Here is an 18596-nt window from a genome sequence, read left to right as displayed (position 1 = left end):
TTTGAAGAATTGATCAATTAACTTGTATATTAAACCTGATTATGCACAATGCATCTGGATAGCATTCAAAGCGCTTTAATTTTCCACATTTTGTTATGTTACAGCCTTATTCCCAAATGGATTAAATTCATTGTATTCCTCAAAATTCTAAAAACAATACCCCATAATGACAACATGAAATAGGTTTGTTTAAAATCAAATCACATGTACATAAGTATTCACAGCCTTTTGCCATTAAACTTAAAATTGAGCTCAGGTGGATCCTGTTTCCACTGATCATTCTTAAGATGTTTTGTAGAGTACATCTGTGGTAAATTCAGTTGTTTGGACATGATTTGGAAAGATACACACACGTCTTTATAAGGTCCCACAGTTAACAGTGCATGTCAGGGCACAAACCAAGCCATGAGGTTCAAGGAATTGTTTGTAAACAAAACAGAGACAGGATTGTATTGAGACAGAGATCTGGGTAAGGGTACAGAAAGATTTCTGCAACCAATTGAGCACAGTGGCCTCCATCATCCGTGAATGGAAGAAGTTTGGAACCACCAGGACTCTACCTAGAGTGGTCTGCCTGGCAAAACTAAACATTTGTGGGAGAAGGGCGTTAGTTAAGAATGTGACCAAAAACCTGATGGTCACCCTGAAAAAACTCTAGTACTCCAACAATCAGGCCGCTGTGGTAAAGTGACCAGACGGAAGCCTCTTCTCACATGACCGCCCCAATGGTGTTTGTCAAAAGGGACCTGAAGGACTCTCAGACCATGAGAACCAAAGATTGAACTTTCTGGCCTGAATGCCAAGCGTCATGTCTGGAGGAAACCAGGCACAGCTCATCACCTGGTGGTGGCAGCATCATGCCGTGGGGATGATTTTCAGCAGCAGGAACCTGGAGACTAGTTAAGATAGAGGGAAAGATGAATGCAGCAATGTACAGAGACATCCTTGATATAAACCAACTCCAGATCTCTCTAGACCTCGGACTGGGGTGATGATTCATCTTCCAACAGGACAAAGACCCTAAGCACACAGCCAAGATAACAAAGGATAGGCTATGGGACGACTCGGTGAATGTCCTTGAGTGGCCCAGCCAGAGCTCAGACTTAATCTGAAAATGCCTGTGCCCCGACACTTCCTATATAATAGCTGGGCCAAGCTTGTAGAATCATACTGTACTTAAAAAGACTTAAGGCTGTAATTGGTGCCAAAAGTGCTTTAACAAAAGTAATTTTATTAGTTTTATATATATATATATATATATATATATATATATATATATATATATATATATATATATATATATATATATATATATACAGTGAGGAAAATAAGTATTTGAACACCCTGCTATTTTGCAAGTTCTCCCACTTAGAAATCATGGAGGCGTCTGAAATTGTCATCGTAGGTGCATGTCCACTGTGAGAGACATAATCTAAAAAAAAAATCCAGAAATCACAATAAATGCTTTTTAAACTATTTATTTGTATGATACAGCTGCAAATAAGTATTTGAACACCTGTCTATCAGCTAGAATTCTGACCCTCAAAGACCTGTTAGTCTGCCTTTAAAATGTCCACCTCCACTACATTTATTATCCTAAATTAGATGCACCTGTTTGAGGTCGTTAGCTGCATAAAGACACCTGTCCACCCCATACAATCATTAAGAAATCAACTACTAACATGGCCAAGACCAAAGAGCTGTCCAAACACACTAGAGACAAAATTGTACACCCCCACAAGGCTGGAAAGGGCTACGAGAAAATTGCCAAGCAGCATGGTGAAAAAAGGTCCACTGTTGGAGCAATCATTAGAAAATGGAAGAAGCTTAACATGACTGTCAATCGCCCTCGGACTGGGGCTCCATGCAAGATCTCACCTTGTGGTGTCTCAATGATCCTAAGGAAGGTGAGAAATCAGCCCAGAACTACACGGGAGGAGCTGGTCAATGACCTGTAAAGAGCTGGGACCACCGTTTCCAAGGGTACTGTTGGTAATACACTAAGACGTCATGGTTTGAAATCATGCATGGCACGGATGGTTCCCCTGCTTAAACCAGCACATGTCCAGGCACGTCTTAAGTTTGCCAATGACCATTTGGAGGATCCAGAGGAGTCATGGGAGAAAGTCATGTGGTCAGATGAGACCAAAATAAAACTTTGGGGTCATAATTCCACAAAATGTGTTTGGAGGAAGAAGAATGATGAGTACTATCCCAAGAACACCATCCCTACTGTGAAGCTTGGGGGTGGTAGCATCATGCTTTGGGGGTGTTTTTTTGCACATGCGACAGGGCGACTGCACTGTATTAAGGAGAAGATAACCGGGGCCATGTATTGCGAGATTTTGGGGAACAACCTCCTTCCCTCAGTTAGAGCATTGAAGATGGGTCGAGGCTGGGTCTTCCAACATGACAATGACCCGAAGCACACAGCCAGGATAACCAAGGAGTGGCTCTGTAAGAAGCATATCAAGGTTCTGGCGTGGCCTAGCCAGTCTCCAGACCTAAACCCAATCGAGAATCTTTAGAGGGAGCTCAAACTCCGTGTTTCTCAGCGACAGGCCAGAAACCTGACTGATCTAGAGAAGATCTGTGTGGAGGAGTGGGGCAATATCCCTCCCGCAGTGTGTGCAAACCTGGTGAAAAACTACAGGAAACGTTTGACCTCTGTAATTGCAAACAAAGGCTACTGTACCAAATATTAACATTGACTTTCTCAGGTGTTCAAATACTTATTTGCAGCTGTATCATACAAATAAATAGTTAAAAAATCATACACTGTGATTTCAGGTTTTTTTTTTTTTAGATTATGTCTCTCACAGTGGACATGCACCTACGATGACAATTTCAGACCCCTCCATAATTTCTAAGTGGGAGAACTTGCAAAATAGCAGGGTGTTCAAATACTTATTTTCCTCACTGTATATATATATATATATATATATATATATATATATATATATATATATATATATATATATATATATATATATTGCAAAAAATTTAGAAAAACTTTTTTTCCGTTGTCATAATCTAAACTCAGTACCCCATAATAACAAAGTGAAAACAGAATTTAAGAAATGTCTTTTTATTTATAAAAAAAAGCTGTGTGCTTAGGTCGCATCGGGCGAACAACTTTTAAAAGAGTCCTGGTTGTGCCACATATCTTCTATTTGAGAATTATGGAGGCCACTGTGCTCTTGAGAGTCAGTGCATTAGCAATTTTTTTTGTAGTCTTCCCCAGACCTGTGCCTTGCAGCAATCATGTCTCTGAGCTCTGCAGACAGTTCCATTGACCTCATGGCTTGTTTTTTGCTATGATATACATTGTGGGAGGTGTGTGCCTTTTCATATGATGTCCGATCATTAAACTTTTCCACAGAAACACCCCTGTCAAGAAACAGCTCAAAAATTATGAAAAAAATTGGTAGGTGCATGAGCAATGAGTGTTGTTTCAAAGGGTCTTATGTACATGTGAATATTTCTTATATAGTATTTATGCGAGCACTGATTCCTCTTTGTGTTTAAATTGGCCTAATTCAATTAACTGAAAATTCAAAGAAATGCTAACATAACAAATCAGCTTGGTAAGATGCCTCAGGCATCAGGCTACTTTAGCTAATTTGTTTAATTGAAGGAGTTTTGGTATAGTGTGTAACAACCCAACTAATCTTATCAAAGAAGAAAAACAGTTTACAATTAATACTAAGAACTAAAGAAAATAACAATGGTGCAGACCCATCGCCTAGGACTCGCGTAACACAATGAGGACTTGAAAAAAAAAAATATTGGAAAAATAGCTTGAGGTAGGTATTAGGAAACAAATAACAATTAGTAGTAAGAGCATATACATTAATGAGACCAAAAAATAAACAAGAAATCTCTAAACAATCTGTAAAACATAGTAATTGTGTGTGTGTGTGTGTGTGTGTGTGTGTGTGTGTGTGTGTGTGTGTGTGTGTGTGTGTGTGTGTGTGTGTGTGTGTGTGTGTGTGTGTGTGTGTGTGAAGCCAAAGCCTTCTTCTTCAGGGAAGTTGTGACACTACACATTGAATTACAAAAGAGTGACAAGAAATATCCATTGGTTTTGTAACGCTCTCCAGGAATTGTGCTGACTGATCAATTCTATCTTATGATGAAACATCTATGCTTTGACCACCACACTCACCAGATCTCAGTCTATTTGAAGACCTGTGAGAAATCTTGGACTGCCATATTAGATTTTCACTGTCCACAGATAAGCTTAAACCAATTAAGGGAATGTGTAGTGTTTCTAAGAACGGTCTCCCCATATCTGTGGGTTTCCTTTGGGATATCTAATTTCCAATTGTTTTTTTTTTACTTTATATTCTATGAAAATGGATTTTTTTCCTTGTGTTGTGTGAAGTAGACTTTAAAATCTCCTTGTGATTAGGATGCAAAAGGGAAACAGTTTTCAGACCTGTACTTTCTTAAAACCTCAAATTACAACTATGCCACAAAATGTAAAAATGCATATTAAGTCCTTATTTTGGCATTTTTGTCCATATCTAGCATAACTAGCAGGGGCCAGAGATAAATAAAGGAAAACTGTTTTTGTGCAAATTATATTTAGCTATAATTGCCTTAAAGCTGTATGTTCCATTCAGTGGTGCACAAACTGCCAGGCCAAATTCATTTCTGGGGAATTCATAGCATGAAATACAAAGAAAGGAATGAAGGGGTAGACTAGTTATCTGCTATTTCTGTCTATTTATCACCAGGGTGTCACAAATGCACGAGGAGGCAGTCACAATCACACATCTGTGAATGCGAGAATATATGTGTCATTGTTCCCTGACTCTGAGAATGTGTTGGTGGTGGCTAATTTTAATGAGGCCATTAAAATGAGGGATCAAAGATGAGGAGATGAAGTAGGGATGGGGGGATGCAAAGAAAGAAGAAACCAACATATAGGAACTAAAACTGTGGGTGCATTATGTGAGGTCACAAACTTTTTAAGTGCAGTTACACCCTAGGTTATCATCCTGTGATACCACTAAGGTACTGATTAAAGAAAGAAGAAACAAAGTTGAATGGTTAAGACAAATAATAATAAAAGTGTGGAGTGTATTCAGACACAAAGTCAAAGTACAGCATAAATCAAGTCACTGCAATTGAATACAAATATTCCAGTTTAGACAAAAAGTCAAGTCATAACACAAAAGACTGGTCAATATACCACTGAGACCAAGAGCTGATTATTATAAACAATTGAAGTATGAGGGCAAATGTTTGTGGTTGTCCATAAAGTCAGACTTAGCAAACATTTATGTGGACTGAATACACATTCCTTAGCCAATCATTAGATTATCATGCACTCCTGTTTCTTGTTAGTTCTTGATTAGTTTCTCTTGTTATACCCTGTGAGTTGTTTATTGCAAAGTTAAATTTAAATTCTTGTCTATTTATTGGCCTGTTGCCTGATTTTGTTTCATGCTGTTTCACCTGTTTCATGCTAGTTATTATCAGGTTTACCATTATGTTTTGTGGCACATATGAGAAAAGCACACACATCCTTCACTAAAGTAGTAAAGTACTGACTATACTTTTTTACTCAAGTTATTATAAAAAAAAGTTTGTGCTCAGATATGTAAAAAGTAATCATTACTGCAATCTGTTTTAGTGTCATGCTGGTAACTGGACCTCTCGTATTGTATCGATTTAAATATTTTTAACAAATATTTTTTATCTGTTTTAAATGTACCTTAAATTCATATTTTTAAGTTTTTCATATTTTAATCAACATGGACATGGACAAATATTGATGCTTTATGCAAATGGATGTTTATTATTAGTGAAACTATACTCAATATAGAGCATAAAAACAAAATATTCTTGTAAATGTTTTAAAAGAATTATGGTGTTTTAAATCACATAACTCATCAGGACACCAAACGGAACCTTTGCTATGTTTCCAAATGGACAGTTAACGAGGTAACACCAGAAAAACCTTACCTCTTCTAACTTTCAGAGAATATTTGTTTTCGATGTAAATTGGTGTATGTAAATGTATAGACATTACGAGCTTTCTATTAATATATTTGTTAAGTAAATAAAAGAAATATTCCCTGAGATCCAGGTTGTTTTATTTGTGTCTGTGAAGAGAGATGACAGATATAGCAGAGCGGCCCCTGTCTGTTTTCTTTATTTTACAAAAACAGTATTTTGTTGTTATAAGTGTATACAAATAAAAGACCCTTTACAGATTCAAAATATGTATTGCTCTTATCAAGTTCATTTCGTCATTATGAGGAAAAAATACCACAAAACGCCCCTACGCGTTTGTCGACTTCAGAGGGATAATTGTGCGTATCATAGCTGATTTTGGTGCTGATTTGAGACTTGGCACATCAGTAAAACCAATGTTTATTAATTAAAAAGAAATTTTTGGTGGAGTTTATTATTTTGTGTTATAAACTCTGACAGCCCTAATACATATATTAATACAAAAAACGATTTTCACATCTTGTTACCTAATGAATGTATCCAGGCTGAACATTCACCATATAGAACACAAACAGAGAAAAAATTATGATGATCAGGTGATCAGGAATGTTCTCAGTCATGTTTACATCGCTGATTCCCTTACATGTTTACATCGCTGATTGTTGCCTTCTGCCTTGCTCGTTGTTAGCTTTGTAAACTAGTATACGTCTGTGGTGCATGAAAGCCAAGAAATGATACACTAGTGCTGCGCAATGACAGAAAATGGGTTGATGGGCTAAAAATGGCATGCAAGTAAAAGAAAAATTATTCATTTTCACCTAAAAAAGATAATGAAGTAATTAGCCTGGTTTAAAAGTACAGATATTTGTGTAAAAAATTTTATAAGTAAAAAGTAATTATACCAGAAAAATCTACTTAAGTACAGTAACAAAGTATTTGAACTTAATTACGTCCCATCTCTGTTATACATTCATTGGTCATCTTATTCTGCAGATTGAAAACTTTAAAACAGACAGTATTTTTTATGCTACACTGTACATTTCCGTTATTCTTGTTTCCAGTCATTAATATATTGCCTGTATTAAGCCTGCCTTATGTTCCAAGCTTTGAAATGGATTTTGTCCTAATACAAGCACAAAATTGCCTAAAATTCACTATCTCAAAGTTGGTACATAAACACCATTTGGTCAATAGAATTAACTGGAACAATCATGCAAAGTAAAATTTGTAAAAGTGATTAATTTGCTCATAAACTGCACTGAAAAACTGTAAATTAGATTTTAATATCCTGCTGTTGAATCCATAGGTTAACCGAAACAGAGGTGAATCCATCACTCGCTCCGTTTGAGTTTCGACATTTGCTCATCAATCTGACTGCGCTGCACATCAGCAATGTGGGAGGACAAAACTGTGAGTGTTTCTTTCTGTTTGTGCTTTTAAGTGTGAACTTTAAAAGCTACATATCTGAACCTAATAAAATAAAAGCAACGTCTACATGAGGTAATTTGATTAATAACTATTATCAGAATTTAAACAGAATTATATTTTAATCCTGGTCTTAGCACAAAAAGCTGTGTAACGTGAAGTGGCAAAAAAAAGACTTCTTTATAAGTTAGTACTCCAGACAAAGTTTGGAAATATGACCAGAAGTGGGACTTCAAGCTGAAACACAGCCTATGTGCTGTTTTGGGCCCAGCCTGCACAACATAGCAGGGATATTGCATTTTGTAGTGTTTTTGAGCGTGAAACCACCAGCATACAGATTGCAACAAGCAGCAGAAAATAGACTTAAAGAGTAAAAATACACTTGAGCATGCGCAGAGCTTGTGCTAAAGGCTTTACTGACTGATATAGAAACATGTTGCAAGCAACACTGTTTCTAAGTCTGAGGTAAAAATGGCTTTAAAGCTGAAGCTAAGCTTTAGGGTAAGCAGTAGTGGGTCCCAACACTAGTTTTTTATCAGCCTTGGGATGTGAATTAGCACAGATCTGTAACCTCTGAATTAACTTGAGCTAGTATTGTGTGGCTTGCAGACCACATTCACCCTTAATATACAGCCAGTGGACTGCAGATATGCCTCTATCAAAAGTTATTGTTTCATGTAGTGCAGGAGTTGGAGTCTTGGAGTCGAGGGCCATAACTGGTTAAGAATACTGAGCTGTGACTTCAATTGCATGGACAAAAAATTCACAGGCCTGCTAGCTTTTGTTCACAGAGATCCAGACCCCACTATAAAAAAATAAAGCGAATATCTCTAGAGCTATTTAAGGCAATTTTTTTTTTACATATTGCTCTGACTATAAGATGTACATGTAAGACAAAATCTTTTGATTTGTAATTTGTTGACACGCAAGACAAACATTTTACACCTAGACTTGGTCTCTACTTTGAGCTAAACTACAGTTAAAACGAAGGGGAAATACTTCTCAAGGAAAAACCCACAACGAACCAGATATCTTGACAATGAGAAAGGGAAAATGCTAATGATGCCTGTCCCAAATGAATCCTTAAACAACTCTGTGGGTCACTTAAAGACTTTGAAAAAGAAATAACATTCAACACAGAATAAGCTTCTGTTTCACTGCTATTGCATTGTCTCTCCCACTGGAAATGGATTATTAGACCATTATTATTCATTTGTCAAATGTCCCATTACAACTTGCTGCTTTGTTCTTCAACACACACACACACACACACACACACACACACACACACACACACACACACACACACACACTGACAGCTTGAGGTACTGCTGCATGAACACTGCCAAAGAGATATGGGAGATATGTGTAGCAGTGGCTAAGACTGGGACCTTATGGTTAGTTATAGTACTGTCAAATCTCTCATAAGAGTGTGTATATCCATATGTGAGCAAAAGAAAATATATTGGGTCGAGTATAGCAGTATTGTGTGTGTGTGTGTGTGTGTGTGTGTGTGTGTGTGTGTGTGTGTGTGTGTGTGTGTGTGTGTGTGTGTGTGTGTGTGTGTGTTTATCTCTTTATCATTATTCATAAGAGCTGTGTGTACCTGGAAAAAAGAAAAGAACTTTCTCCTCCAGCATGTTTCTCCTCTGCTCCCTTCAGCCTATACTGATTAATTAATCTCCACCTCACTTATTTATATACATATTGAAAATTCGCTCTATCAGCATCAGTAGTTTGGAAGCAAGAAGGAAAGAGAATAAGAAAAAACAGTAAGAAGGTAAAGGTTGGCTTGTGGTAACGCGTCTGAATCTGCGATCAACAGAGCAGATATAAAGGGCAAAGATTTGCAAAGACTGGAAATTCGAGATAAGTTATAGATTACACTTTCGAAACTCATTAACCAACTCATTAACAAAATTAATTACAAATAACAACCCAGAAAATTGCATAGGTTGTGGATCGCTACTGCTTTTTAAGGATATGGATTTCAAGATTCAGTATATACAGAAACTTGCTGTGTTGATGTGAGGATAATATTAAAGGGAAAGTTCTAAATTCGATATTGTTAAGATTAAATTTTAAATGATAAAAAGAATTTCGAGTCAACTTTGAGCAATCAGGTATATCTGTTTGGATATCTTCTACAATGCGGTTCAACTTATGATGAGTTGGTGGAGATTTAGTAAAGTCAGGTATTGATGTAGGTTGAGGGGGCCTGGGGTGCAGTCAGTGTTCTATTTCATCCTCGGTCAAAAACGTGACACTAAACAATGGACGGTGGACAGTGTTTACCTTCTTGTTAAGCTGCTCTGTGATATAGTGTCAGCGGTATTGATGTGTCTTGAGGAGAACGCTTCAGGTTTTCTACCTGTTAGGACAAGAGCAGACTTATGCTTATATATTTGATATGTTTACACCTTGCAACATTTTCCTAAGTTCCCTAAGAGAACTTGATTTTATAGAGACTAAGTGATTTTATAGACTGGTTCAGATAAAATTTTTTTGGGTTTGTATAATACCTACATGCAAGATAGTCCAGCAAATGACATGCAGTTTTCTGTAGAATAAGCTGTAATTTATAAATGGTCTGCTCTGCAAAGCCATCTACAATAGAACATGCCAACATTCAGTCGATTCATGCTACTAATTGTAAAATTTTCCAAAGTAGAAATTGTTTTTGCATTGACATTGGTAAAGAAACTTCTCGCATTAGTTTAACTGCAGTAATCTTAGCTATATAGACTACAGAAATTAAATGTGTTTAGATAAACGAAAAATAATAGCTAAAAATGATCCAATTACATATACCGTATATATTCCTAATATAACACAAAATACTACTTATAAGCTATTAACTGTAACCAAACCACTAGGACAGTGAGGAAAATAAGTATTTGAACACCCTGCTATTTTGCAAGTTCTCCCACTTAGAAATCATGGAGGGGTCTGAAATTCTCATCATAGGTGCATGTCCACTTTGAGAGACATAATCTAAAAAAAATAAATCCAGAAATCACAATGTATGATTTTTTAACTATTTATTTGTATGATACATATACATATACAGCTGCAAATAAGTATTTGAACACCTGAGAAAGTCAATATTAATATTTGGTACAGTAGCCTTTGTTTGCAATTACAGAGATCAAACGTTTCCTGTAGTTTTTTTACCAGGTTTGCACACACTGCAGGAGGGATTTTAGCCCACTCCTCCACACAGATCTTCTCTAGATCAGTCAGGTTTCTGGCCTGTCGCTGAGAAACACGGAGTTTGAGCTTCCTCCAAAGATTCTCTACTGGGCTTAGGTCTGGAGACTGGCTAGGCCATGCCAGAACCTTGATATGCTTCTTACAGAGCCACTCCTTGGTTATCCTGGCTGTGTGTTTCGGGTCATTGTCATGTTGGAAGACCCAGCCTCGACCCATCTTCAATGCTCTAACTGAGGGTAGAAGGTTTTTCCCCAAAATCTCACAATACATGGCCCCGGTCATCCTCTCCTTAATACAGTGTAGTCGCCCTGTCCCATGTGCAGAAAAACACCCCCAAAGCATGATGCTACCACCCCCATGCTTCACAGTAGGGATGGTGTTCTTGGGATTGTACTCATCATTCTTCTTTCTCCAAACACGTTTAGTGGAATTATGACCTAAAAGTTCTATTTTGGTCTCATCTGACCACATGACTTTCTCCCATGACTCCTCTGGATCATCCAAATGGTCATTGGCAAACTTAGACGTGCCTGGACATGTGCTGGTTTAAGCAGGGAAACCTTCCGTGCCATGCATGATTTCAAACCATGACGTCTTAGTGTATTACCAACAGTAACCTTGGAAACTGTGGTCCCAGCTCTTTTCAGGTCATTGACCAGCTCCTCCTGTGTAGTTCTGGGCTGATTTCTCACCTTCCTTAGGATCATTGAGACCCCAGGAGGTGAGATCTTGCATGGAGCCCCAGTCCGAGGGAGATTGACAGTCATGTTTAGCTTCTTCCATTTTCTCATGATTGCTCCAACAGTGGACCTTTTTTCACCAAGCTGCTTGGCAATTTCCCTGTAGCCCTTTCCAGCCTTGTGGAGGTGTACAATTTTGTCTCTAGTGTCTTTGGACAGCTCTTTGGACAGCTCTTTGGTCTTAGCCATGTTAGTAGTTGGATTCTTACTGATTGTATGGGGTGGACAGGTGTCTTTATGCAGCTAACGACCTCAAACAGGTGCATCTAATTTAGGATAATAAATGTAGTGGAGGTGGACATTTTAAAGGCAGACTAACAGGTCTTTGAGGGTCAGAATTCTAGCTAATAGATAGGTGTTCAAATACTTATTTGCAGCTGTATCATACAAATAAATAGTTAAAAAATCATATATTGTTATTTTTTGGTTTTTCTTTTTTTAGATTATGTCTCTCACAGTGGACATGCACCTACGATGACAATTTCAGACCCCTCTATGATTTCTAAGTGGGAGAACTTGCAAAATAGCAGGGTGTTCAAATACTTATTTTCCTCACTGTAAGTCTGCACATTCAAAGAAACCCATGACAAAATAATTATTGGATTCTGCTTAGCTACTACTATTAATGTCATAGGTATACTGTATAATAAAGGTAAGTTACAGAAGATAATCACTAATCTTTTTTTTTTCGTCTCTGGGAGAAATTAGTTTCAATTCATACTGTCTTGAATGGCATTATCTAATCTTGATCTTGGTCTCTTTCAATTTCATGTCCTTAGTTCTTGCCTTTCTTCATGGGAGCGATCTATACAAAAGGCGCCAAGAAGTACCAAAGTCAATTAAACTCAAAACATGTCACCAAACTTGGGACAACCTTACTATTTAACCTTTACTCTGATGTATGAATGTTTTTGCTTAAACGAATGGTATCATATATCTTCCACTGCACTTCTTCAAATGACTGTCATTAATCTTTGTAACTTCTATGTTCCCCAAAACATGTTAGTTTGAAGGCAATGATTCAATGGGCTCTTCCTTAAGTAAGCTAATGCTCCCAAAACTTCTAACTCAATACTCCAGCAAAATAGAAACAACATCATTGTTATATATGTGTCAGTGTACCAGCATAGAGACATACTGGCTTTAAAAGAGCAGCATTTGTTCATTTTGTATGTAATTCAATCACTTTGCATAGATCCTTTCTCGTGTCACCGTAGCGCATAATCATTGAGTGTCATCGTTAAAAAATTAGCATAAGGTTTAATGAACAGCACCTTAAAAATGAAACTTAGCATAGCTTAGTGTAGACACTAGCAAGCAGTGATAAGTGCTAGCAGAATTAAGTGCATTCATTACAGCTGCACATTATCGAAATATAACAAATATACATATCGACATACGCATTTTGCAAAGTGCGTTTTTTTTTAATCGTGTCAAAACTTGCCATGCTAATGGCACTTGTGCATTACTGAAGATTGTTTGCTTGCAGAAAAAGAAAATATACAGTATGTCTGTTTACACAAGCAAAATCATTACCCCGATCAGGCTCATATTCTTATTATTACTGCTTGTATATACACAGATATTTTCAGTGGGCAGATTCAACTGGGCCCCATCATTGGATGACACAGTTTTCTGAAAATCAGTTCTGATTGGCTGCTTGCCACACTGGTTTCCACCGAAAAAATAAATTGCAACATACCTCATGATGTAATATATGTAAATACATGGTATCTGTACCACTTGTTAAATGGCAAGAAATGTTTTACCAGCTTGTAAAATTGTTGCATAACAAACCTTTTTCCATATAATGTATATTTAAAGAAAAGAAAATTCCCATCCTTACATGCAATTCATGCTTGTGTGTGAAAATGTGCTCATCTCTAATGATCATGCTCACTCATATTGTCCTGCATGCTCTATTAAAAGACTGCATAAATAACCCTGACTTGCATCTTTTTTTTTTACCCACAGATACCTCCCAGCTGTCTGGGGTGACACTGACCTCTGCAACACTGACTGAGTCCTACTCTGACATCCCTCTCACGGCACCTGCCCCATGGGTTGAGGTGTGTTCGTGCCCACTAGGATTTATTGGGCAATTCTGTGAGCTGTGTGCTCCAGGTTTTACCCGAGCTAGTCCTAATGGCGGACCGTATTCACCCTGTGTGCCATGTAACTGTAATCAGCATGGGTTGTGCCATCCAGAAACAGGTCTGTCAACAAAAATACATTTAAACTCCTTATAATATTTTGAACTCTTATGGCTACTTTCAGGTCAGTTCAAACCTCTGTGTGCCCTGAAGTGTTTTGCATACTGATTATTAATCATGCTTGCTAATCATGTGATGAGTGCAGCTTTGTTCCAATTTTTGTAAAAATCTTATACAGGTTGGTTTGTCCAAAACAGGACAAGGGTGCGAGAAACTGCAGTCATTAATTGCAGTTGGTGTAAACACATCCTCTCCATCAGCTTAAAAGAGGATGTCATATAGTCTCTTTTCATATACCCATATCTCCAGTTTAATTTCCTTCTCATTTTAAACCCTTTATTTTGCCATATTGTATCACCAGTCTCTCTTTCCCCCTTCTATTTGCCCCAGTTAACAGACTGCGTAGTGACAAAAGAAGCAGAGTTCACTGCCACCTCTTTCTTTCTCATTAGCTTTGTTAACTAGCCCCTGGCTAATTGATGCTAATATAGGCTAGGACAGTATATGTGTAAATGTGAAACAGATAAGAAAGGGTGGGGAAAAAGATAGCAGACCTAATGTGTTAAACAGTTTTCGCTTGCTTTCGAGTGTAAATTAGGCGGCATTCAGTGCTAAGAAAATAAACCCTTGTGCTTTATGTACAAAACATTGCTTAGGTGAACAAATACAATCCAATCCAGAAGCCTAGTATCTGAATAGCTCGGCCAAATCTTTTTTTTTTTTTTTTGTCATACAATGAAGCCATTTGGAGTAAATTTTAAAAGATGAATTAGACAATATTTCTTTTTCTGTCTGGATGTGTTAAACAAAGCACATCACACATTTGGTGTCCGATTCTCAATTGTTGGTTTAGCAAAAGTATTGGAACCGAGTAAATATAACTTGATTTTTGGTTGCATCAAGTAAAGCTAAGCTGAATGAGTGAAATTGTTCACCCACCAAAACGAGTCCATATACTGAATAATACATACCCACTGTATCTTTCTATATACCTTTTCAAAGAAGTCCTTTACCTCTGATAAAGTGGGTACTAATACAGCTTGCTAAAATTATTATTTAGAGCAAAAAATATATTATAATATCATTTATGATAATGAGAGAAATGCAGATTTAGAATACAGAGAGTGAGAGAGTTTGATTCAACGGCATTTCGGTTTCAGTTGGCTCTGCATCACTGGCCTCTGTCTTGTCTGTCTTTCGCTGCAAATCATTCGTTAAATGCAGCAGTTTCTGGGGTTTTTTTTCTCTCTTGCATTATGGTTTATTGTATAATTTTTTTTTTTTTTTTTTTTGATAATTTTTGTCTCAGTAATCGATAAGATTTAAAATGTAGTCAAGTAAAATACTTTAAACAAAACATATATTACATAAAAGTAAAATTACAGAATTTAAAAACTACTCTAAAAAGTGGAAGTAAACAAACATAACTACTCATTTTCTGTAACGTAAGTAAATGTAATTCGTTACTTTCCATCTCTGCAAATGTAGTTTTAGTAAATGTGTACTGTAATGAAGTTAAAGTAGAGAAAATATACAGAGAATGTGTTCATTAAAAAGATTTGCTACTTTGTGATATACTCTGGATAAGGGTATTCAATACTCAATATAATATCTACAAACAATGACAATTAAACAGGAATTAGCATATAGTTTATGATGTGTATTAGCTAGAATGTCTGACAATCCACAACAGCTTCCAAGATCTGTTTTCCAGAACATACAAATATGGCTGCCAGAAACTTCACCTCAGAGCAACAGACTCACAGATGCTCAAGTTCACCTAAAGCAATCACTACTCATCTTATATATAGTACACTCAGTTGTACATATCCTTGTACTTGTACATATGTAGCGTAAAGTTCTACACTACTGACTTATCCAATCCTTTGTTTGACGTTCTGAATTTGAATTTCTGTTTGTACCTTTTTTGCCCACATACCATGATTCGTTTGTTGCACATAAATTAAGCATGGCTAGCATGCTAATCAGCAGATATAATCATGCATTATATAAGATTAGCATGTCCCATCATGCTAAGCGTTTAATTTTTTAGTTGTTAGCTCAGTGGTTAAGGATCTGGGTTACTGTTTTGAAGGTCAGAGGTTCGTGCCCCAGTATTGCCAAGCTGCCAATCTCGGGCCCTTGGGCAAGGCTCTCAAGCCTCAGTGCTCTGTATCATGGCTGATCTTGCATTTTGAACCCCTCTTCCAAACATCGTTGGGAGATGCGAAGAAAGAATTTCTCTATGCTGTAAAGTACATGTAACAAGTATAAAGCACATATTCTTTTTTTAATCTTTGTATTTATATAGTTTATGTTGTTTGCACTTCAGCCAATCCTGCATTTCTTATGACTACAATTCTAGAATTTGTCTTAGAGCTGTCTGCTCATTTGTTTCCAAGAAACCTTGCTCCTGCATTTGCATCTGTCTCGACTTACCTGCTGTGACAGAGTGAACAGCAAAAAGAGCATAAGATATGCACCAGGTTAGCTAAGTGCCACCTCTGTAACTAAAATATAAATGTAGAATGTATAGCGCATTGGTGAAAATGGATTATAAAAATGTCACTGCACCGGATTTAACAGAATATTGAATTTGATTTAACCACTGCATTCAAGCTCAACCAATTTGTACAGGCTACTGCTTGCACGAATCGGCAGAAAAGTACATACATTCTGTATTTTCCGAATATCTGACATGCCAGTACTTTGATAGTCTGCCTTAGCTTTCTAAAGTCTGTTCACTTTTTTGAATCAGTTTTAATGTAGACCTATGCCATCCATGTCCAGGAATATATGGAACAAAAACTTGGCATACAGTCTCTTCCCCTTCAATCACAGAGATGGCAGCCAATCATGAGCTCATGTATGTGGAAGAAGGCAGATAGCACTATTTTCTGAGAATAGTTTTCTACCCTGTGATGTAACAAGAGCAGAGATTATCTGACTTCATGTGCATCAGAGGAAGAATGTGTTCGCTCTCATATGAAAGCTGGCTGGTGAGTGACAGTATCCACAAAGAACCCTGTTTTTTGTATTCATCCTTCTTTTCTCCAAGTCCCCCCCCACCGCCCCCCAGGAACCCAAGCTCCTTTTAATGTGCTGTAGATTAAACCTTCATAGTTCTCCTTATAAGCATAAAAAGCGATTAGTCCACTACAAGGATTTTATGCTGCAAATTAATGTCAGACATGAGCTGATATGCTTTAAGAGACAGAAATAAGCATGTGTGCAGGGAAGCCAAGCATTTAATAAAGCACTTTGAGCAGAAGGAAGAAGAGGAGCAACAAAAAGGTCAGGGCAGGTGTAAAAGTAAGTTCAATGCAAATCCAAAAGCCCGAAAGACAAGATAAGCGAAAGGAATGAAGGAATGCTTCAGTCAAGAAATATTTTCAGTCCCAGGAGAAGCAGGAGGAGGAGCTCAGCACATTTTATTTATTCATGAACCTGTTTAACTTCAAAGCGCAAACGAAAGGCAGTTGCAACGGGCTGCCGTTCAGGGCCATTTAGCTGCTTAAATCCTTTTCAGGTTAGTAAATAGAATTAGGCTTGTGATAAATCCCTGCAGAAAATGGTCTCATTCGGCATTAGCATACATGCATGCCATTCTTCATTTTCCTCTATGTTGTGAAATAGAAAGTTTTTCAAACACTTTCAGAACCCAATTAGAATTTTTAAGGCTTTTTTTTAAAGGCTATTAAATGCAGTTTTTTACCTTGAGCTCTAGGTGTACGAGGAGAGCTGAAAGGACGCACTCCTTTTTTGATTTTAATACGTATGAAAGGAGCCTGGAATTTTGCCAGACTGCAAATCATGCCAAATAGAATATTAATTGCCTAATAGCTAATAAATCCCCTGAACCGAGACTAGTTAAAAAATATCCATGGCATGGCGTTACTGCCTGAGTTTCGCACAGTTGTGGCTTCGTAATTGTGATTTATTAAAAGTTCTACGGATTTTGTCACTGCCAGCGACACAACAGATTGCAAAAATTTTTATGTTTGTGCTGCGGAAACAAAAAGAGGACGCTGCTCATCCGGAAAACGGAGGACTAACGAAGTCATGCATATGTCCTTCAGATGCTCGTTCAGTGTGTGTGTGTGTGTGTGTGTGTGTTTGTGCGTGCAAGTGATTGTGCCCCTCTCTGTGTATATTTTTCTACTCTGGTGTTAATTTAAGACTTGCCATCCATTAAATTAGAGTATGGAGGAAGGAGTGGGAGGGGTGTTCGGGCTGGAGAATGATGCAAGAAACGAATTGTTGATGGAGAAGGGGGAAAAAAAAGGCCAACAGTTTCTTATGTGAATGGCTTTGATAATAGCAGTGTACAAACAAATAGGTTGCGTCATGCCCTTTTTTCAAATTCCCTCATTCCCTCTAGTTTCCTCTTTTCCTGCTTTTCTCAGAGCACACAAAATCATTCGATTAGACTCAGTGATTGTGAACTTAGCAATGAATTACAGAAAGTTGCACTACACTATATCTTCAAACAGCCATCTGTCTTTGTTGCGGTTATAAATCTGTCATGCGATGCCCCATGTAAATAAACCCTGACACATTTTTTTCATCACTGGATATAATTCTCCCAGAAACTATAGTGTTTTACCCTCACAGCCATCAAATATTGATGTTATATAATATCCTGGAGGCCAGCCCTGGTATAAAATAGATTTTTTTCCCCTTTCTCTTGTGTAACATCTATATTGCTAGTGCTTACAAAGGTACATATTTATTTTCACTGCATAGCTTATTGAAGCATTCCTTTTCAAAGGACATTTTGAAGGACAGCATATGCAAGTAATGAACGATTTTAAAATGTACAGAATCAAGAGGAAGTTGAAAATGAAACGACAGAACGAAGGCCTTCACATCTCATCACTCATAGAATGTCTGCATTTCTTATTTTTAAGGGAAGAGTGCACAGATATAGAACTACCTGCAATTAGGTGTGCAGTGCAATCGTTCAGTCCCGGACAGGTTTTATCTATTTCAAATAAATTAGACCATTACCTATTAAAAGTAAAACTTCTATTACCAA

General features: G+C 37.3%; 1 protein-coding gene across 1 annotated transcript in view; it reads left to right on the top strand.

Annotated features, from left to right (window-relative positions):
• Positions 1-18596, top strand: part of lamc3 (laminin, gamma 3) — a 135762-nt gene that overhangs the window by 73549 nt on the left and 43617 nt on the right. The window contains exons 11-12 of the mRNA XM_083531702.1: positions 7274-7377; positions 13320-13559. Of these exons, the coding sequence (XP_083387828.1) occupies positions 7274-7377; positions 13320-13559 (344 nt within the window). The remainder of the gene's footprint in view (positions 1-7273; positions 7378-13319; positions 13560-18596) is intronic.

The sequence above is a fragment of the Silurus aristotelis genome (genome assembly GCF_946808225.1).
Source record: "Silurus aristotelis genome assembly, chromosome: 26".
NCBI classification, from domain to species: Eukaryota; Metazoa; Chordata; class Actinopteri; order Siluriformes; family Siluridae; genus Silurus; species Silurus aristotelis.
The sequence above is the reverse complement of the archived record's forward strand: the minus strand, read 5'-3'. Positions and strand labels throughout refer to the sequence as shown.